This window comes from Grus americana, chromosome 5 (assembly GCF_028858705.1).
Source record: "Grus americana isolate bGruAme1 chromosome 5, bGruAme1.mat, whole genome shotgun sequence".
In the NCBI taxonomy this organism is placed as follows: domain Eukaryota; kingdom Metazoa; phylum Chordata; class Aves; order Gruiformes; family Gruidae; genus Grus; species Grus americana.
Window position 1 is genome coordinate 54,846,149 of NC_072856.1, and position 22,116 is coordinate 54,868,264.

The 22,116-nt window shown below is 38.8% G+C and overlaps 1 protein-coding gene across 1 annotated transcript in view; it reads left to right on the forward strand.

Annotated features, from left to right (window-relative positions):
* TUNAR (TCL1 upstream neural differentiation-associated RNA) overlaps positions 1 to 22,116 on the forward strand; it is a 172,358-nt gene that overhangs the window by 117,569 nt on the left and 32,673 nt on the right. The window contains exon 3 of the mRNA XM_054828782.1: positions 18,314 to 18,608. Within this exon, the coding sequence (XP_054684757.1) occupies positions 18,570 to 18,608 (39 nt within the window). The 5' untranslated portion in view covers positions 18,314 to 18,569. The remainder of the gene's footprint in view (positions 1 to 18,313; positions 18,609 to 22,116) is intronic.

The window sequence follows — 22,116 nt, forward strand, 5'->3', positions numbered from 1 at the left end:
AGTTTCACATGTATTTTTAAGATCATAAGGAGATGCTATATTGAGGAAATAGTATGTGAAAATGGTATTCAAAACTGCATATGCCCATGGCTGTATTAAGATTGTATATGCAATTATAATGCTGTCACTGACTTTTGGGATCCTAATCTTCCATTTTAAGACTATTTTATGGCAACTGTTTGATAGAATAAGTACTCAATATATTATCTGAAATACTTAGCAAAGAATAATGTTATTATCTAAAACTAACTGCAGACAAAAATATATGCAGTTATAAGGAAATAAGCGTATGCAGAGCAAAAGAACCTTAATGGCTTTGTCTTCACAGGAAATTATATTTTCTTCACAGAATATAAATATCTTTTTCATCCAGTATTAGATAATATAAGACTGAGGAAAACTCACAAGTGAAGTGTGGAAATGATGTTTTTTAAAAAGATGTAGCCTTTAAACATATATCTTCTAGTACAAAGTCATTCAACATTTATGTAACTATTTGAGATTTCAAACAGGTCTAGGCATGTGTCTGCAAAACCAAATCTATTAAAAGTGATTTAGTGTGACACTCCTTGTGCACCAAGATGGCCAAACCCTGCTTCATCGACAATAAGCCTCACCTTGTTCAAGCTACCGGAACGGAGCTGGCCAAGACAAGAGGCCTCCTCAGAAGGGGTCACTGCCCAGGGGCTGCTGATGGAGACAGGCAGATAATGTTCAACTATGAAATTGCTGTGGGGTGGCAGACCTGGATGGTGCTCTCTGGTGGCTTTGCCGAGTTAAGCTTTTCCAAAACCTTCAGCCATAATATTCATAGAACCTTGATCCTAACGTTTCCCATAAATTTCAGTCTCGTGCTGGCATTACAAGCTAATTCAGGGGCTCTGCTTACATTTTCAAGCAGCTGAAAGCATATAGGCTTTGACCGTTGTCCTTCTCTAAATAATTCAGGTTTAATCAGCTAAACACAATTGTCCATTAGATCTGTGTTAAAAACAAAGAAACAGGTCTTTTCTTTCCTCTTGCTAAGAATTCACAATCAGACACTAACAAGATAGCTTAAAGAAGAAATTATTTTTCTTCATTTGTAGGAGAAAAATAAATAAAAAGTAATAAATTACCAATTGTGAAGTTAGACACAGAGTTTAGGAAAATACTGTATTAGCACAAGAAGTTATTTTTTTAACATAAGATGGCAAATAGAAAAGCTTGAGCTTTTATGGCTCCTTTGAACCCAGTTGCTAAAATATTTTGTGAAATTTAACTATTTAGGAGTGTTTCAAATTTGAAACAACTTGTGGGTAAAATGTTCACATTACTGAAGGCTGCCCAGCAACAGGAACTTAAGATAGAATGTGGAGAAAAATACATTACTCGGTCAAATCTGTAGAAATTATCTGATGTAGTTAGAAGGCAATTTCCTGAGTTGGATTTTGTCCAAGGTTCAGCAGTTGTCACCTGAAGCTTATGGGAAAAGCCACAGGATCTTTCATGAGCACAAGTTATGGTGACCTTTGCTTTAATGCCTCAGGACAGAAGATACAGGACGGTTTCTCTTGACAAAGTGCTCGTACAGTACAGGTATGGGTAAAAATAATATTTATTTATTCCTTCCCTGTCTTAAGTTTCTGTATTTTGTTGTTCTTGGATAAATAAAAGATATTCTTAAAAAAATAGAATAACTATACAAGAAATCTGGTAGATTAAAGTCAAGCAGTGTTACTCTTCAGTGGAATTGTTAGTTTAGGAAGGCAGAGCTAAGATTGCAAAAAGCTATTTTGTAATGTGAATGATACTAGCATTTAAGAAATTGAAATTTTGCTTCCTAATGACGTCATAAAATGGTGGGGCTCTTTGATATTCAGTAGGGCAAATGTGCAAAACGTTATGCCAGAACCCAGTGTAATCTGCTTCCAAGGATGAGGATAAAAGTACAAGCTAAAGACCAAACAGCAGAAGATTCTGTAGGAATAAGAAAGAGCAAAACATGTGAATGGCAGCCTAGAAGTGAACTGAAAAGCAAAAACTTTCTTATGAACAAGAATTGTTTGAATACAGACAGTGTTTTCCATCTGTGGATTGCAAAGCATTTTACTAATTATACTGAAAGCATCACAATGTCTTTTTGTGGGAAGTAAATATTATGTCTGCTTTGCATATAGCTAATGACTATTCTAGCTCTTGGTCTTCAAATACTGCTCTCAACTGCTCCCTTCAAAAGCTGCAAGTTGAAATGATATTGAGCTGTTATGATGAAAAAATAACAGGGGTTTTGGACTGAAATCCTTTTAGCCTTTCCAGATTACTTTTTATATGACAGTCACAGGATTGTGCCTACATAGTGAGACTGCTCATTGTGTCTGGTTAAGCCATGTTAATTAGAAACAGGACTACAGACTCATTGTGGTATTATTCCTCTCTATATGTAGCTTGATTGATATATTATGGTTCTGTTGAGTTAATGAGTCACGTGAGATGCAGATATACTTTCCTTTTTGTTCAAACAGAGCTTAAAAAAATGTTACTGCATATACTGTTCAAAGTGCCGAGGAAAGGACTGTGGTCACAGGCTCTCTGTAATGTGAGTGTTGTTATGAATGGATGACTGGGCTGAATCTTTCATATGTGATCTTTTTGTCACAAACCCAAGAATCTTTCCCTTGCAATGCATGTATCAGAACAGCAACTGATAGATGATATCTGTGGTTTATTTATCTGTGGTTTATCAAGCTTACAGACTAGCATATGGTGAGAATGATTATAATACTTTCAGAATATTTAACCACTGTCTTTTCTTAAAGGTAAGAAATTAGAGAAAAATTGAAAAGAAAGAACAAAATCTGTCACATCTATTCAAGACATGCACACTAATAAAAGTGGAAAACAACATATGATATTAAAACTGAAGCAAGGAAAAGTATGAATTGGTATGGTTTTGTGGGTCAAAAGAAGTTAAAAAGCTACTACTCTCAACTTTTGCTTACCTGCTGTGAGCTGGAAATTGCCATTCTGGTCAGCTGAGACACAGTAACCATCCATAAGAGCATACCTAATCCATACCAATTCAATGCTTAAACAGCTCCTTTGGCAGCTTATTGCTCATGACTTTTAATTTATGAATGGTATTGAAAGGGTGGGGCAGTATTTTCTGAAATTGCTTCAGCTCAGTTTGCAAGAACACACCTGGTTGCTCAGTGAGAAAGTAATTTGCTTCCAAGTATCCAGATCCCAGGCACCTGTATGTCATGTAGCAAACACCGAAGAACTGAAAGAAATGCTTTCAGATAAACTCTTCAGTAAAATCTTAGTCCTGAAAGGTTGCCTAGGACTGTTTAAAAAGACAAACGACCAAATTAGGATGATGTTCACTTTTTTTCAATTATTGCCAGTGATTGGTTCCTGGAGTGTAAATTAGAAGAGAATTTGATAGAGGTAGTTAATTCTGTGACATGACCAAATTGCAATTTGGGGAATCTTCTTCCTTCTTACTGGATTCCAGGTGTTTCCTGCCAGGATTCCAAGCTGTTTGCTCCACACCTTTGTCCTTTTGCATGTGTTTCAATGCTATCACACATTGCCCTCCTCAACCCATACCTCAGTTCTCTCTAACCCTCTTCCTTCAACATTTTTTCCCCTGACATTTCTATTTCTTCTTTACCCTAAGCTTTTCCAACACTACTTTCATACTTGAGTTGGCCTTCAATCCTCTCTTTCTTCTTTCTGTGTCCGTCTCCATTTTGTAATTGATCTTTTATCTTCAGGGGACTGAAGGGTGATTGAGTTTAGAGGGCTTTTTCAAGAGCTGATGGACCTAGCTCACTTCAGAGTGTGATGCACTCTTGGACCCTATATAGTTCATAAAAGTCTGAGGAAAAAAATGGCATTATATCCATATATACTGACAGCTTATTACAGTATTGTCCCATTCATCATGTGCATGATGTCTGCAACAAATGTGTTGTAACCTTCTCTTAAAGCAGCTGAAAGATCAGAGTCATTTTCCTTTGATGAAGGAGTTTCTGTCTCTTTCTGCACCATGAAAAAAATGCTGCCTCTTTCTCAAGCTTTGCTGAGATATTTGGTCCCTTGAACACTGAGCATAGGACAATAAATAAAAAGTCATTTGTCAGTTTAGATTCATGTTGACACATGCATTAGCATGTTCTAGATATTTTTACATACATGTTCTACTCCTTCGCAGGGAACAAATTACACTTTGATCTCTAGGAGACTATCTCAAGATAGCCCAATGGCAGCCTGTCCAGCTCTGCAGTGTTAGAACTGATTTTGTATCTGACATAAAGGAAATGTTTGAGCTTAATCAAAACTAAACACAGTTCTTGAATTTCGTGCTGCTGTTGCTACAAGCAGAAGTGATCACAAACTCTTGTTTTAAAATATGGCTGAACTTAAGCCAAAATGAATCTTGGGTGTGCTGACTCAACTTCCTCATTCTTATGTATAGGGACTTGTTCTTTAAGCACAAATAAGTTTATTCTGGATATGAATATGGATATGCACAGAGTGCATCAGGATTTATATTTCTGGTTGGAAATAAAAGTAACATAATTGTTAAAGACACTAGTTTCCACCTCTGTTTATCTCTGTGTTCCTTGTTTATTGTTTCTTGTTAGAAGACTCTGCACCCTGGACAGTGCTAACTTTTAGTAGTTATGCTTTTTTAGCATTTTCTTTTAAGTCTTAGGACTATTTTGCTATTTGATTACATTTCACCAAGGAAATTGGGTAGGATATATTATTTAGTAAAAATAACTTGCCAAGATGCATAGAGAGAATTGCTTTGGTGAGGATTCTCTGAGCAGGATACAAGGAAAAAGTATATATGGAGGTCTTTAGTGCTCAGGGAGTTTCATATATTATCTAAAATTAATTGATCCCAGGCTGCCAAAGGCTTTTTTCATGCTAGAATAGTATGTGGGAAAATTCAAATGACAGAATACAGCATTATATCATGCTTGCTAGGATCCTGGTTCCTTGAGGGGTTGCATACCCTCACTCAGTTCTGCTGAGTTTCAAAAGGCCCTGAAGATGCTCAGAGTCCTTCCTGGGACACTCAGACTCTCTTAGGATGAGAGGGGGATAACCATAAGCCCTCTGGAAGGGTAGTGTCACCTTCCTATGCAAAAACAACCCTTGGAACAAATTCAGTTTTTACAGTCAGTAACTGAAATGCCATGTCTCACGAAAAACTATAGATCCTCTAGTGTTATTAATATCCTAGCTTTGGGACATACACACGTTGACCTCTATTCCTAAAATGTATCTTTGAGTGCTGGAAGTATTTTGTACAAATATAAGGCAAGCATTTTTACACAAGGATTATTGGACATGATGGAAGAGGGGTGATTCAGACATTCAAAATAATTTCTAGAGGCAGGTGTTCTTTGTAGTGTCAAAACATTGACGTTCTTGATGCTTAACAAGATAGTGACGAATTTCATGGCCACTGGCCTCTGTTTCTGAAAGAAGCTACTGATATCTTGTAACTCCCTATAATTTTTTCTCTTACTGCCCAATATTAAAATGGTCCAGTCTTTCGAAAGTCCATTCAACATCAGATGTCTTCAAAGGTTTCTCAGGCTGGGAACCCAAAATGCCTGGGCATGCTAAAAAGACAGAATGCATGATAAGCATATTTAGAAGTCAAATGCGAGTTGAAAACAGGGTAGGCATTGAGATTTCTGCCATATAACACCAGAGACTTCATTGCAGTGACAGTGCTGGGGGTAACCCTTCAGCTGTGGTATCAGTCTACCACATTGGGAAATGTATGTTAGTGTGCAGAAAGCACTGCATGCTGCATGAGTGGCAGCGGCGGTTTCTTTTTGGGTGGAAGTGCTGCTTGTGCTGCAGATGGTGCAACTGTTTTACTGCTTTTTATTGCAGGAGTACTGCATGTGATGCGCTGTCAAAGGCTTGGCTGGAGAGCAGCCCTGTGCTAGTGGGAAGACTCCTGAAAGGAGCCAACACCCAGCCAAATTGCAAAGTTGACAAGGAAAAGGGAAAATTTCTTAGGGACACAGAAGGATCTGAGTGGAGTCGATGTCACTGAAAGTTGCTGGACTGAGTGGTAGGCTGGGATTTCCTCTGCAATGCTCAAAAAACTGTGTTCCCACCTTCCTATCTGCGGCTTTTCCAGAGGCAGAGGGGTTGCTGAGCATCCAGAAAGAGTATTTGCCTTTCACCTGGGCACCAGATACAGAGGGGGAGTTGCCAGCATATCTAATGCCTAGGGACATATGAGCAAATGCTTCCCCTGCAAGAAGATCAGTAGCCGAAGCATTATCAAAGGGCAGGCAGTTGTCCATGCACATATAAGCCTAGGATACTTGGATTGCAGCAAAATACAGAATTGTGAATATGGCAAAGAAAGGAATACGCAGACTAAACTCGGTGCTACAGATTTTTCAGGCAAAGCCCTGAGCTATCAATGATTTCTTCTGTGTCAAGGATGTGGGATTTGCTGTATCTGGCATGTGCAGTTTCTCAGAGCTCAAATGTGAAACATGGCCATTTTTTTTTCTGTTTTTCATATTTTCAGTGTATCACAGATGTACATTGGCTCCAGCATCTCTATCCTCTGGGATAATGGAAATAGGGGTTAATTTCAATTTTATTTTTTCAAAATATGATGTTTTCACTGATTGGAAAGGGCTAGATCAAGCTCTGCTATGGGAAAAAAACCAACCCAAAGTATGGCAGTGTTAATAATTAGAAGAGTGTAAATTCCGGAACCCTGTGTTCTGCAAGATTTGGTGGCATTGCAGGTGAGCAGTGCATGTGGAAAGTATGAAAGGTGACATCTGGACTGTAAATTCATGCAGCCGGGGACTTTCTTTGTTTTATGCTTGAATAGCATTTGGCTCGGTGGCATTTTGGTCTGTGACTGGACTCATCATACAAATAAATGGAATGTTTTCTTTTTGGCCCTGAAGGGAACAGGCATGTGTTTCTGCTGCATACATTATCTGAGCAAATTCAGACCCAGCATCACACTGTTACGTCCAGAAGAGCTTCAGGTCAGAGCAGGGTTTCAACCAGCTCCTTCCAAGATGCTTTTGGTGACTTTGTGGTCTAGCTGTGTAGTGATGCTCAGGGACACAGGAGCCAGCTGGCAAAGGTCCTCATCCACAGCCTCTCAGAATCTATTTTTACGGGCTTCAGTGGGATTTGAATTAAGGTTTTTAGGCTGAAGTTCCCATTGCTTGGTGCCAGTAATGGGGTCAGTTATTACAAAGTGTTCAGGACTTATGATTCTTGTAACAACCTTCACAGTCATATTTTCAAGAGAGTCCAAAGACCCGGTGTATTTAGGCTGTAGAAAGAGCAGTCACTAATGTGTTTATTTGTATCTAGGGGATGCAGCATTATTAAATGTTCATTCTCCACATATGCTCCAGACAATATTGGTAATGATAAAGTGTTCTGTGATACTGATAAATGTGGCTTTCACATACACATCTCCGATAGATTTTGGAGCTGATACATTTCTCAGGGGAGCAGAATCAATAACAGTAGTTACATATACTGACTTTTCTTTCCGTCTTTCTACCTGTTTGCCTCTAATAAACAGAAAGCTTCTAATTTCCTTTGCACTCTGGCACGCTAGAAATTAATGGACTAAATGCACGTGCTGTTTTACTTTGCCAGAGACTGGCTTATACAACAGATTTTTACTCTGTAAGACAGATTTTGCTGTATTTGTGCTTTTTTCATCTCCCCCTGAGGAGTATTAACTCAAAGCAATCACAAGACACCCATCCTTGCCTGCTGCTTCTCAAACTGTTATATCCTCTTCTTTGCTTCTTGCTTCTCTATTTGAAGATTTTTTTTTTTTTAAGAGGAAAGGGCAACAACCAAAAAAATCTAAAGGCTGTCTCCTTTTCTAAAATCATAACTATTTGATGTGAGAAAACTTAAACACGGAAAACACTTTTGTTCCTGTAGAATTTACATTCAACAACTGTATTCTTTCTACTCAAATCAAGATAGGTAAAGTGCTCTGTAAAGTACAGTATAGGGAAAGGAAGACGTGTACATGCTCGGAGAATGCTGAGCTGCTTGTGAAGCTATATACACTGCATGTTTATGACTTGGTTTTCTAAGCAATCTCCAGAGCTTGAATGGATTACAGTGATATTTTAACAAGGCTGCTGGCATCCATCACCAGCTTTCACTTACTGAGAAAGCTAAAAGATGGAAGAATGTAATTATTTCCACGTAAGCTAAATGCTAGTGGCTGATTGTCATGAGAACTTTGATGCTTTAAACTTCTTCGTCTCTTGTAAGGCAAACAGGTAAGTCTCACGGGCTTCTTTTCCAGTGTTAATTTTGGTAAGGGAGCAGGGGCTCACAGGGGACCGGTGTTGGAGGGAAATTTGTTCAGTATGAAGGGAAACTGTATTTCTTAAATTGTAAACATGCAGTTGTCATTTTCTGCCTGTCAGGTTACAAATCTACAAGCTGAAATATTTCTGTGAAATATTATTGCTTTCCATAGCCAAGATCTGAATCTCATTCCAAATTAATCCCTAACATATGCAACTACTGTATACATTTATACACCATTGGAAGAGGATCTGTATGTCACTCATCTGTACCTAGTGAAATACCTGTGTCTAAATCTCTTTCTGTCATCCTATAATTACTTCTAGATTGATTACTCTGGTTAAAGCTATGTTATTGCATATGATAAATGCAATAATATGTATAGGATTGCGCTTTCTAAAGATGATTTTTTGTTGAACAGTGTTCCCCTGAAAACATGATTTCCTGAACTGAGATCTTTGGGCAGCTTATGTTTCAGATGAGTTCTGCATCATTGTGGAAAGACTCTGGTAAACAAGGGGTTTCCTAGCTCGCAAGTGGGAATCTAACAGTATCAAAAATAGATATTTCTTTCCCTTTCACCCTTGAAAGAACACTTGTTCTCTTTGAGCAATGGCACTGCTGTGCCTCCAGAGGTGAGGTTTCCTATTTGAAGACTTTTAACATAAAAGCTGTGATTACCATTTAGAAAAAAATAGACCATTTGACCAAAAATAGTTTTTGTCTTAATGAAGTTTTTTGATTGTCCTCTGAGAACATTTGCTAGCTTTAAGTATTTTTATTATTGAAGGGCAAAGATTTTACATGGTTCTCTAAGATTTTTGTTTACAAGAATGACTATCAGAGAAGAGAGTATTTTGAGCTAAAATATAAATATTCATACTTACTTTTTGTTTTAAAATATGGTTGTTTACAGAAAGCAATTAATTTAAGCTCCATTTCCAATCTGGCTATGATAATTGAAACAAAGCCTGCTGGCAGACACAATTATAAATAAACATCTAAGAATAATTAGATGTGTAATTAACAGAAGACTGAGTTATTATCACTTTCTCCTCCATATAATAATTCTGCATAAAAACATGAGAAATGGCTCTCATTAAAATCTCACAGCAGATCAATCCACAAAAGGGAGTGAGACATTAAAACAAAGCATTCAAGATGTGCAAACACTGTGATTAATTAATTAAACAGAGACCAGCACCAAGGAAAAGCCTAAAACCAAATGGAATAGTTAAGAAAGATATATTGTAAAAGGTTAACATGTTTAGGCTGGTTTTGGTTTGGTTTTTTTTTTTTTAAAGGGATACCTCAGAATACCTTCTGGATCTATATTTGTATATTTTGCTTTTATCTTTTGGCTCTGAGGAATCCTTCTGAATACCTGTGCATTATCCATCTGTAAAGTTTTCAAAATATTAATTAATGGAGTGAGTAATTACTAGGGAAGGATTTAAAAGAGCCTGATAGAGGACGGCTGATGGAGTTTGCTTTCCCTCCAGCTAAGGGGCATTCTCTGTCGAACTTCGGGGACTTGCTGAGCTGCTCCCAGTGACTTTCACCAGAAAGCTGCTTGCAAAGATACCTCTGCTAGTGGCAAACAGAAAACCAAACCAGCTGGTGAATCTTTTCTGAAGCAAAGAATAAAGAGGCATGTTTTGAAAGGCTTTACCAGTCAAAATACTGGGATTCTGGAAAACAACATTATTCGGCATAGAAATGCCAGCAGTGACTTAAATCTGGTTTCTGTCAAATTCCTCAAAATGCATTTATTCAAGTACTATGCATTACCATGCCAACACTCATACGCTGCATTTTAGACTGTTTAGGACTACTTTCGCTGCTGTGCAGTGTTCGTTCTAGCAGTGTCCAGTGTGTAGTGCAGTAATTAAGAGTTCTAGGTGTGAATCATATAAACATTCAGTTTATGTTACTTTTCTTAATGCTTGGAAGTTAACCCAGGAAAGGAAATTTCCACCTCTTCTATTAAAGAAAGAAAAAGGAAAAAAAAAAAAAAAGAAAAAAAGGAAGAGAGAGAGAAAGAAATCTTTGTTCTATGGTGTTAAATAGTAATGTCATGTAATACACACCCAAGAGCTTAACAAAACTGTAGTAGGACTAATTTAGCCAGTGCTTGTCTAATCCTTCATTAGCATACTATTATTTTTTTGCCTGGTGGGTATATTGCCTGTTGAGAAATAATGTGAATATTTATTCAGCAGTAATAACTGTTGCTGCTTGAGAGCTTTTTTACCGTGTGTGAACATGCTTATCTAGAAAAGGATTTCAGGCAGATGATGACCCTTGGGATTCAATGAATTCATGCGTTGCATGTCCTATTCTACTACACGGCTGTACAGCAAGATTACTGTTTTTCTAATGAGATTCCAGTTTGAACACAGACACTGCAAACCCATCACCTCCTCTTAGAAAACAGCACCTGTCTTCCGGAGTGGTGTAATGTACACGCGAAACTTGTTTATTTAAGCAGCATTAGAGGTGCAAGTCTGTCCCCATTTGGTGTAACAGGCTAAGCAGTTTTTACCTGAGACTCTGCTAGTCTCCTAAGAGCAGAGCCCAGTCCTCTTCCCATAGAAATCAGGGAGCATTTTGCTGCCTAGGTCCCAGGGGTAGGATCAGACCACTCGTTTTGGCATGTAACTTGTGTTCAGTTTTTATGACTCCCAAAAAAATACAACTGCCATTGCATCTTGCTTATACAAAATGGCATTTTAGGTCAAGATATCCCTTTTTAAAATAAGTTGAGATTATTCATTCATGTTCCATTTGTGTGCTAAGAAGTTCATTTCAAACCAGGTTTTCTTTTTCTAAACAAAAATGATATTTAGTGTATGTATCTTCTGCAGTAAATATGGCTGTGCTGCTAGCCAGGTAGTCACATTTTTGTGCATACGTTTTTGATACAGCTATACTGAAATGCTATTTTTAGTGTTAGGGTGATGTAAGGGAAGCACTCCTACATTACAGGTACATAGCGAATTTAAACTGAAGCTAACTCTGCAATGGACAGTTATTACTGTGTATCTATTGTTACCAGCTACACTGATGTAAATTAAGGATGATTTCATTGAAATCAGTGGAGGTAGGAGGTTTACTTTTCTATAAATGAAATTTGAATCAGATGCATTAAAAATTATTTCAGACTAACTTGTGAAAGCATGAGCAAGCCCAACAATTAGTAACCACAAGCTGTAACCTTTTGTTATGCCTCAGTCAGCGGTTAAGTTGAGGTAAGGCAGCATTTATTTAAAAAGAAAGAGAACAACAAATCTAAAATATTTTGCTTTTTGCTGGTCTTTCTTACCATTGCTTGTACTATTTTCTTACGGTTGCAAGTTTTTGACAACTCTGAGATCCTAGTCTGATTTGCACTGATGGAAACTAGAAAAGAATGAGACCAGTCAACATATAGCATATCAAAATTGATTATTACAGTAATATTTAAAGTATGTTAGAAATATTTTTTAGGGATGCTAAGTATACTGCAGATTGATGGAACTATGTGTACATCTTCTGTCATAATTTTGCATTTTTTTTGAATGAAGGTCTATTTCTTACAGTTAGATTTTTCCAATTAATTGCTGATGATGATCTGGAAATGCACTCATTGAAGCTCAGATTCTCATGCCTGTATTATGGCCTTTAAACTAAAAAGGCAAGAAATCAGTTCAGTTGTTTGTGCTGCAGTTGACTGAATAATAATTGAGACATATGATATGAAAGGTCAAAATGACAAACATATCCAGAAAACTTCTTTGCAAATTATTTTCACAGGTTTTTAATTAAAATTTAGTTAATAATTGAGTTATACCTTTTATTTCATACTTTAAATAATTTCCATGATCTGTGCATATTTTTGTATTTATGTTAAAATTACTGTATCCTTTACATACAGTACTGCTTTTAAAAGTCTAATTCAGTTCTCAAATGCCTGCTGCTGGGAAAGGTGCAGCTTGCAAGGAATAAAGTGATGGTTTCTATCAAGTATTAAACTACAATTGGGATGAAGGCCAGTGTTTTGGCAAGCAAGCTAATTCACTTTCTTCTAGTGGCCAGGCGATACTGTGGCAGGCAGCTGCGTGAACTGGGGAGGAGGTTTTCCCTGTCACTCAGTTCAGAGCCTGCATGGGCGACCCTCTGTGCTGCCCTGTGGGAAGGCACCTCCTGATGGCTGACTGCTGAGGTGGTCTGAGCACCCAAGGAGCAACGCTGGCACACCTCTGCTTCCAGCTCCCTTGTCTTCCCTGCTCCCGACACTTGCAGGGAAATTCCTGGGAGATTTTTCTGCTTGACCTTCTTAAAACCTGACAGCCTCTGCCCACATCTTCCAGCTCCCCAGAGGTTCTGCTCTGCTTCAGGCTAGGGGACAGCAATTGCCCAGCACAGTAAGGAGCCTGTCCGCCCTCACTGCCCTCCCTCCCTGCAGCACAGGATCCATACCCAGCCAGAGAAAGGCACCGTTTCCCCAGCCTGGCTGCCACTTTGCGCTTGCTGCAGCCCTCGCTCACCGTCTTCAAACGTCATCCTTCCACTTGGTCCTTTCCTATACCCTGGACTAGAACATATCGATAGAAAGGTCTTTTTTCTTCCCATTTGTCTCTCTGGGGACTTTCTCTTGTTACCAGGTCTCAGCAACGCAGAGAAGCTAGTCTAAGTTCTGAAATGGGCTTCTGTCCAACCAGTTACCATAGGTCCCCATTATTTTGAGGCCCAAAGTCTTGCAGTATGGGCCTTATCTGGCTGCAGGGCTTGAACATGGAGGGATGCTGCCAGTCTGATACGGCTGCAGTACCTGGCATGGTTTTGGTGGGACACCAGTTGTACCTTCCCCAGGGGATGAGAGCTGACTGGGTCCTAGCTTGCTCTGGTCCTTAGGCTCACAGGAAACTCATTTTCTCAAAGAGGATAACTGTACTATTGAAAGGATGGAAAGGTGGGAAGAGAAAAGATAAATAGAAAATGGAATAGGAACAGGAGATGTGTATTAGTCAGCCTTTTCAATGCATAATAAAAAGCATTTATATGAGATTAAATTCAAGCCTTGTGTAAGTGAAAAAGAGATGCTGTACTTGCTTTTTGTAAGGGACTGAATTTTATCTAAGTAGCTTTGCATTTTCTAAAAAAAAAATAAAAATTGCTCAAATGTTGACATCTCCAAACATACCTTTCCTACGGTTTCTTTTAATAATCTGATGGCTCCTTCTTACACACCAGATAGTTTGCTTTCATTTTGAAATCGCTTCCTTTCTATAGTTGTTTTGGTTTATTGCTTTGTCCTCCAACTGCCCTTCCCTAGCACTTTTTGATATTTGCTCCAATACACAGAGCTTCAACATTGTTTGGTATTCCTCCTTGTAAAAATAAAGTACAAAACAAGGCATATTAAAATATTAATTATTTGTTGACACACTTTTTAGAGATTTGTACTGTTGAGGATAAAAACAGGCACTGGTGTGAATGTAAAGGTGTAAAAATGGAAAAGGTAAAACAACTACAGCTTATCATGTTGAAACAAATCTTTCCTTACTATGTGTATGGTGAAATATGGTCTTGTAAACTCAATAATTTCTTTGTAAGAATTTGGGAAATCTCTCCACCTGTCTTTGCTCCCTTGGCCTAAATGTTCATATGGTTTCCAGCCCTTCATCACTCCCACGCACTTACTCTTCCCTAATCTTTACCTACTTCTATATTTTTCATGTACAATCTACCTGAGATCTTGTTCTAGCTTCCCTCTTCTATTTAGTATTTCATAAATCATTATACAAATTCAGAGGAAAAAGTAGTCTTTTTTTCCTTATGCCCTTAACTTGAACCGTCTTCTTCCACAGGTTGGAAGGACTCATTGACAGACATACACAACCTAGCTGTATGTAATCTTCTTTCTCTCACTCCATTTCATTCAGGAAAGAAAAAAGGAGTGTTGAAACACTGTATAACCCTATTATCACAGCTAGATGAAACTGTCCCCCTTGTTTCCCTGTTCCTGTGTTGTGTGACTCACTTCCTAAGCCACGCACTGTCTCTTTGGTACCTTTTACTTTTGCATGCATTAATGTACATCCCTATACACATGTAATGTCACACTCAGTCTTCTGTACTCTTATGATGCAGTGGTCAGTGCGTGATAAACCATTCCTTAAACAGTGACAGACGAGTAAAGGCTCAGATAAGTTTTTAATCTAGAAAGGGAAGAGACTGAGAAGAGATATAATGAATTTTATATACATGAAAGATAGTTGCAATGAGGAATGGAGGAGTTCTTTTCCTTGACCATTGTGACTACGACAAGAAATTGTGTGTTTAGCTTTGCAGCAATGGAGCTTATAAATATTCTTTTTGTAATTACAGTAGTGAGGTGCTGGAATAAATTACCTTTTAAAAGCATGGAGTCTCCAGAAAGGAGACTTGTAAGCACTGGTTGGAAAGCCATTTCCCAGAACTAGCATGTGTGTGATTGATCCTGCAGTGGCACAGAGGTGGGTTAGCTCCCTTTCAACCCTGCTTTTTGTCATTCTTTGGCACTTCGTTCTAAGCAAGTAAACTTGTGGGCTAAAGAAAGCAATGTTATGTATGAGCAGTGACACACAACGAAATACATTATTTGCATTGTTCCACTGCCAGAGGAAACCTCATTGGATTTATTCTCTATCCAGGAAAAAAATGAGATACTATGAGAGATCATAGAATCATAGAATGGCCTGGATTGGAAGGGACCTTAAATATCATCTAGTTCCAACCCCCCTGCCATGGGCAGGGACACCCTCCACTAGATCAGGTTACTCAAAGCCCCATCGAACCTGGCCTTGAACACTTCCAGGGAGGGGGAATTCCAGTCAAAAGAAGTGTCCAAAGAGTCAGAAGAGATAAAGGGAGAATCAATGATACCAAATTAGTGACCATATAAATGAAGAACAGTTTATGATTATTATGTGTGGGTTTAGTGTGTTTAACCTATGTTTAGTATGTTAGAAGACCTTAGGAGACACATTTTCATGGAGGTAGGTGAACTACAGGATCTCTTCCTTGGAAATATCCTGCTGTATTCTGTTGTTGGTAGTGTTAAGGAAGTTTGTTCACTCTAGATTTCCCACAGCAGAGTCTCAGGCCCTAAGTCTCATGAGGTAATTTATTTAAGTGTTACAGCAGTTGTAACAGCTTGAGCTTGGTGCCTTCACAGAGGGACCCCAAACAAAGAAATCCCTGGGCAATTGCACCCTTACAATCTAAGTTCCCCTCCCCTCATGTGACAGTGTGGACCAGTAGTAATATTAGGGTCTGGGGTTTTCCCATTCTTCATTGAGTCCTTTCCTTGTCTCCAGATGGCCCTTTCTTTTCTTATCTCTAAGATGCCCCTTCTGCTGACAGTTGTAGCTTCCTTATCTTCTGACTTGAACCAGCTCTGAGGCCTTCTTTTACTTAACTAGGCAAAAGTTTAACATATGTAGGTGAAAGCTCACAGCTTGTGGCCTAAGGTTTCAGCAAATTTAGCTGCTTATGCTAAGCTAGTTATGCCAACACTTATGCTAAGCTTGACAACTAATATTTCCCAACAGGTAGGAGGCTAAATGACTTTCATTTACTAAATCACTACTGAAGTTCCCATATTTCTCTGGATGCTGTACTTGGGGGAATACCCACTATAGGCTCACATCAATAGACATATTGGATGAACTGAACATGTTATGTTTCATATAGCAGCTCTGCTAACCTGATCTAATGGTCCTTCTTGAGCTTTTAATGTAAGTGAAGCATCTGGCTTTGCTAAGAAAATGAGGCTAAACTGTAGATCTTTCTTTATAAAGCATAAAAGCAGAGTGTGGCAGTGCTAAGCTGCTGTCAGAAAAGTTACTCTTTCTTTTAAGATAACTTGTCCTCTTTTCACAAGGACCCTGTGTTTGCCATTTAGATAGCACACAGAAGCTATAGGTTGGAGTTTTTCAAGGGAGAATTAGGTAATTCTGTTTATTTATGTGACTGCAAGCTAAGGCAGTTCTCAGGGCCTTGCCCTTTAACTTGTCCTATCACTATAACAGAAATAAAGAGCTGATCTAGCTCGGGTCTTTGACAGTAATCACACGTGAGCAGTTTGGCTAAGATCTGATATTGCACTTACTGCCAGGTCACAGGGAGAGAAATCTTGAGGCCTTTTCATTTCTTACATCTTACCTGTGCAACAGAAAGACAGCTTAGTCAGTGCTGAACAAATGCCAAGATCTGACTAAGGATTTATCCAAAATGAGAGCACAAGAAAAATGTCTTGTTTCGGACACTGTGCTGTTCTGGAGATTTTTTTCAGGCTCTAGAGTCACAGTGGAAGCTGTCACAAATTGCAGTGGTCAGGCCCTGTTCAGCAGCCTTGCAGAAATCCTCTGTGTCATTCCTACGGGACCATTGGTTGAGGCGCTCTGGAAGGAGCCCCTTGGAGCCTGCTCCAATTATCCAGTTATCCCATTTCTGTTACGGGTCAAAACTAAATGGCCTCGTTCCTACTTCTCTCCTATGAGGAACTTAAACACAATGTTGGTTAAAGCAATGGCAAAGTTATGTCAGAGCGCTCCATTTTGCAGTCTCTGACAAAGACGTCCAGGCAGTTCCCTGTATGGTGGCTCTGGCTTACTGTGTGCCAGAAGTGTCTGCTCTGTCTGAAGTGCAACATGTTAAAGAGGTCAGAAATAAGTAATACATTTACCCTGTTATTGCAGGGACAGAGCTTAAGTGGCCACAGCTTCAACTGGAAACTCACTTTTGAACCCATGAGTTGACACAACTATGCGAGTTGCCTGTCATTTTAACGACATCTTTGCAGCGTGCCTGGAGAACCAGAGGGTTAACCCAGCTTCACTGTTCAGAAGGGAACCGCACCACTCTGGTTCACCTACCTCTCGCCATGCCTGGGTGGGTTTCCCACGGCTGCGCTAGCCCCCCTGGCCTGGGCACCCCACGCGGGGCAGCGGCGGGGCAGAGGATGCCCTTTGGGGCTGCAGCCGTGCCGTCAGCGTGAAGCAGGGCTGCTCTCCTGAGTCCTGCCAGTGCCGCACACGGTGGGGGGAGCAACCCACCTCCTCTCCCTGCTGCGTTAATGGGGACTCTTTTTCGTTTTTCTTGCAAAGCTTCCCTGCAGGGCAGTTGAGGGCATCCTGGGGAGGGTGAGCGAGCCCTAGGAGGAGGAGGAAGGTGGGGGAGACCGTCCGCTCTCCCTGCTGCTGTTGCTGAAGCTGTGCCGGAGCCGGAGCCGTCGATGTGGCTCCCCAGAGTTAGTTGCTCAGCAACCAGAATCAATTAATATGCTTTGCAGAAAGTGCAGGGGAAGCCCGAGCTGCTGTCAGCGAGAAGGCAGGAGGCTGAGGGTGACTCAGGATCCCACTCCTGCCTGACACCCATTCAGTCCCACCCCATCCTCTCCAAACCCCCCATTAGCCACCGTGCTTTATCCCTTTCTCCTTCCCCACGATGATTTAGTGCGTGTGTCCCCAAATCCTTCAGGCAAGGTATCTCCTTGCTCAAGAATGCTTCTGCTTCAAGGGTTTTTCTTTTAGATCTAATTTGTATTTTGGTGTTATTTGTCAAGCTTTCTCCAATGCTTTTCTAGAAATTCTAATATTCATGTTCTTTGGGAAGGGAAAGGGGCAGCTGATGTTTTTGTCAGATGGTTTTAAAGATTCCTCAGCATGAGAAGGGTTGTTTGGTAGTGCACAGTTGAGCAGCAGTAGTGAAAATGCATCATGTGTGAATTGGGAAAGTTTTTGTCTCTTCCTTTATTACAGGTAATCAGCACTGCATTTATGAGACCAAAGAGGTAGTACTGATTGTTGTGAAATACATAGATAATAGAGTAAGTGAGGGATTGTTGGCTTTTTTCTTCTCCTGTTCTGCATAGTAATTTCAGGGCTTTGGTAAGGTATTATTTTCTTTTTTTTCTTTCTTTCTTTGATTTTCTTTGGAGTCCCTCTGATGACACCACGAATCTGGGAATGAAGAACTTCTTAGAGCTGATTGGAAATGGCATTGCGGAGCTGAAACTTAACTGGAGGAAATATATCTCCTGAAGAAGAAAATATAATGCACTGTAAGGATCTGACTTCTGGTGAAAAATTCAAGCCTAGAGAAAACTTCTCCGCTTTGTTAGGAAGAATGGGTTGGACAATTTTCTTCAATTCCAAAGGATATCTGAATGCCATGCTGAGCTTAATCTCTGCAGCATGCTCTGTGCTTCTCATCTCTTCCTGATGCACTGCATGGTAAGGCCTTTTTCCTTCCTTTTAACAATAACCATATTTCTGTTATGGTGAGAGGTAAAAATAATAGCAATAATCAAATTAAAATTGATAAAATGTAGAAAGCTAACAAAAAAGCATTTGTTTGTATGGGTGTTTCTAGGAGCAAGTGTCCTGATTACTGCAGCAGCTTTGTAAGATCATTTCTGTCTTTCTCCCTTGCTTTGTGACAGTGTGTATGTGCGTGTGTGTGTTTGTGCACACCTGTGCTGTCTTTTGCACTTGGACTGGAACATCAGTAGCTGTATTGTACATATTTCCACACTAAAGAGGATGTTTAAGAATTTGCTTTGGCATTTCTCTCTTTTTCCCTCCCTCCATTCCCCTCCTCCTGTCTCCTCTTTCTCTCGCTCTGTTTGTCTCTCTGGGGTCATGGTGCTATACCTTCCCAGCACCTCAGTCGTGCACTGACCACTAGAAGGCAAAAACAGAAGGTAAAAGAAATCCTGTATCAACCTGAGAATAATTCTGAATAAGTATTATCTGAGTATGTAAAAGCTACAGAAGGGTTTTGAATGTCTGCGAGATCTGCAGGTACAGAAGATTTACTTTATTCTGTTTCCTGTGGGAAACAAATATCAAATGCAGACTTAGATGCTGTGTTTTAGGTACAGCGGGAGGCAGATCCTTTTACATGTGTCAGAAAGCCAAAATATGACCACTGTGGATTATAACAATATTACTTTTGATGACCCAAGTCTTAAAATAAGCAAATTCAGTACAAGATGTTCTCACATCCAGTAATTTTTGTCATGTATTTGTGGGGTGTTGAGAATTATTATAAATGGCTTCAGTGGATGTTGCGAGATATTTTTCATTAACAGCTGTAATGTGCTTTCATCTTCCTAGATGAGAGGTGCTAGGGGAATGCAAGGTGATGTTATTAACTAACTACCCGACTTACAAAATTCTAGAGTCATTATCAGAAAATTGGCAGGCAGATCAGGAATTATACAGGGAGTGTACTGAGATGGAAGAACAGGTTAGTTTTCCAGAAAGCCTGGTTTACTTGGATATCTGTTTCCGAAATTAGAGTGGAACTAAAAGCTGAAAGAATGGTGATGAGATTTTTTTTTTTTCCTTATGCATTCTAGTTGATCACTGAGTTTGGAAGAGGAAAAGTTGAGGAGCAAACTGTGGTAAGGGCCTGCCCCCACTCTGAGGGTAATCCCTTGCAAATTCCTCTGCTTCTGATGGGGTTAGAAATGGACCAGGAGTGGGTTTGTGTGGTGGTTGTCACCGGCTGTCCAACTGGGTATGGAGGTGGTGGATTCCTGGCAGCAGATTTTAAGGGTGAGAGAGATGCAAAGAGCCAAAGCAAAAAGGCCAGGCCAGGCCACAGCAGGACCCGTGAACAAGAATCAGAGCTTAAATCCTATTCAAAAGGTGCAATTTCATGGTAGTTCCCAATACATCTCCTCCTTGTATGATGAAGGACTCCATAAGACAGTTTCTAGAGAGAGAATGGTAATGCATTTTTCGAATCACTGCAGTAGGAGGAAATCGAGACGATACAAACACATTCCTGTAGTGTGATCATTTTTTCAGTAGGGTTCAGAGGAACCAGCCTTGATTTTAGGAGTAAAGGTTCAAAATATGCATACATGTGCATTGAAGTGGATTTTTTGTGTATTTTACCCTCTAAAATGTGTGGCTAGTATAAGAACCAGTAAGGAAAACTGAGGAAGGACAACACAACCCATAAATGTTGTCTTCCATTCTTCACTGTTGAAAGAAGCTCTTACTCGTGGAAGTAGTCCCCTCAGCTTGTTATGTGAAGAAGGACTGCATCCTAAATCCATGTTTCCCATTGCAAATCTCTCCTCACGTCAGCAGTTCTATTTCAATCAATGGGACAACACGTATGAGTAAAAACTACTCATGTGAATAAATTATGAAAGGTTTTATAAGACCAGGCTCTTTGATTGTCATGGCAACAGATTTATTAGGCTTCGGGCATAATTTGTATTTCCCTTCTAAACAAAATCATTTTTCCATTTACCCATGTGAATTCTTTTGCCTTGTAATTAGGACAAGAAAAATAGGTTAATTACATTCTTAAAGATCATGCAACTGTACAGATACATTGTTAGTGAAGAATTATCAGAATATGCAAAAGTTTACTTTTATTAGTGGTCTCCAAATCTGAGAGAAGTGTATTCTTATTGGAATCATTCATTGCCTTATTTATTTTTGTGACAGTATTAACATTGCTACTAGGTATTGTCAATTCTTCCTGCAACTCATTAAAAAAAATAAAATAAAGAATTTATTTAAAATATTACTGATCTTATAAAAGTACTCACTATTATTAGGTTCAAGGATACTTATCAAGCTTTCTACTACATTAAATATGTTCATTTTTTAGTTAATACACGTTGTTTAGCTCTTTAGTTGATCCAGGAACATATTTCTCTTTAGGGTTTAGAAATACAATATGAAGTCATAATTATAGTAAACATCCTACAGAATATATATATATAAAAATAGGAAGCATAAAACCATCTGGATTTTCTTTCCCTGTGCAATTTTGCATGCTTATAAATGTCTGTATTATTAGGATATATATTACATAAGTAAAATTTCCTTCATTGTGATTTGTAAAGAACAGTTCCTTTTCAGAATACAGTGCATAGGATTTTTTTTTTTTCTTCACTAGGTTCTGCATTATGAAAAAAAGAAAAAGACTAGAAAGAGCAAGCATAGCAACCTTTAAAATGTATCCGGTACACTAATGCAGCAATATGTTTGTTTGTTTGTTTTATCCCTATAACAGCAACATATACATAGCAAGAATAGTGGATTATTTTCTAGAGTGTGTGATTTTGAGAGAGAAGGTTTGTTTTCTTTAGCAGACAGTTCTGTCAATGATTTACTGTGACTTAGAACTCTTTCTTTAGTGTCATTTTTAATCATTTACTTTACACATTTGCCTAACAGCCGTATTTGGCTTTCTATGTCAGTTCTAAAGCAAGTAAAATTAGTAATTTCCTTTTCTTTTAAGATACTATTCAAAAAAGTTCTGATGCTGAGACACATGTATTTCATTTCAGTCCATTAAACTGTTTCTTCAGATAAACTATGTGAATTAGAGCTTGAATCATCTGCAGTATCAGGGAAGTTATATTGAACAGTGGAAATACTTTCCACACTTGCAGCAACTATTTCTATTTCCAGTCAAGAAAAATGTACTTTAATAATACAACACATAAGTAGTTCCTGTACTTGGATTGCCTGAGCTGTCTTGATTCAAGATCCAGTAAAAACCTGATTTTTGAAAGGTCTGCCAAAAAAACCCCAAATAAATGAGTATTAAACTTTTGTTGTTTAAATATAAATAGCCACAGAAATAATATTTATATGACAAGAAATTTCAGTAGATCAGCATCTGTGTTTTTTGTAAACTTTTCGTAAAAAATTGAAAAGGCATAATGTTTTTAAAAAATAAAAAGCTCTAAAAATCCATATGTAT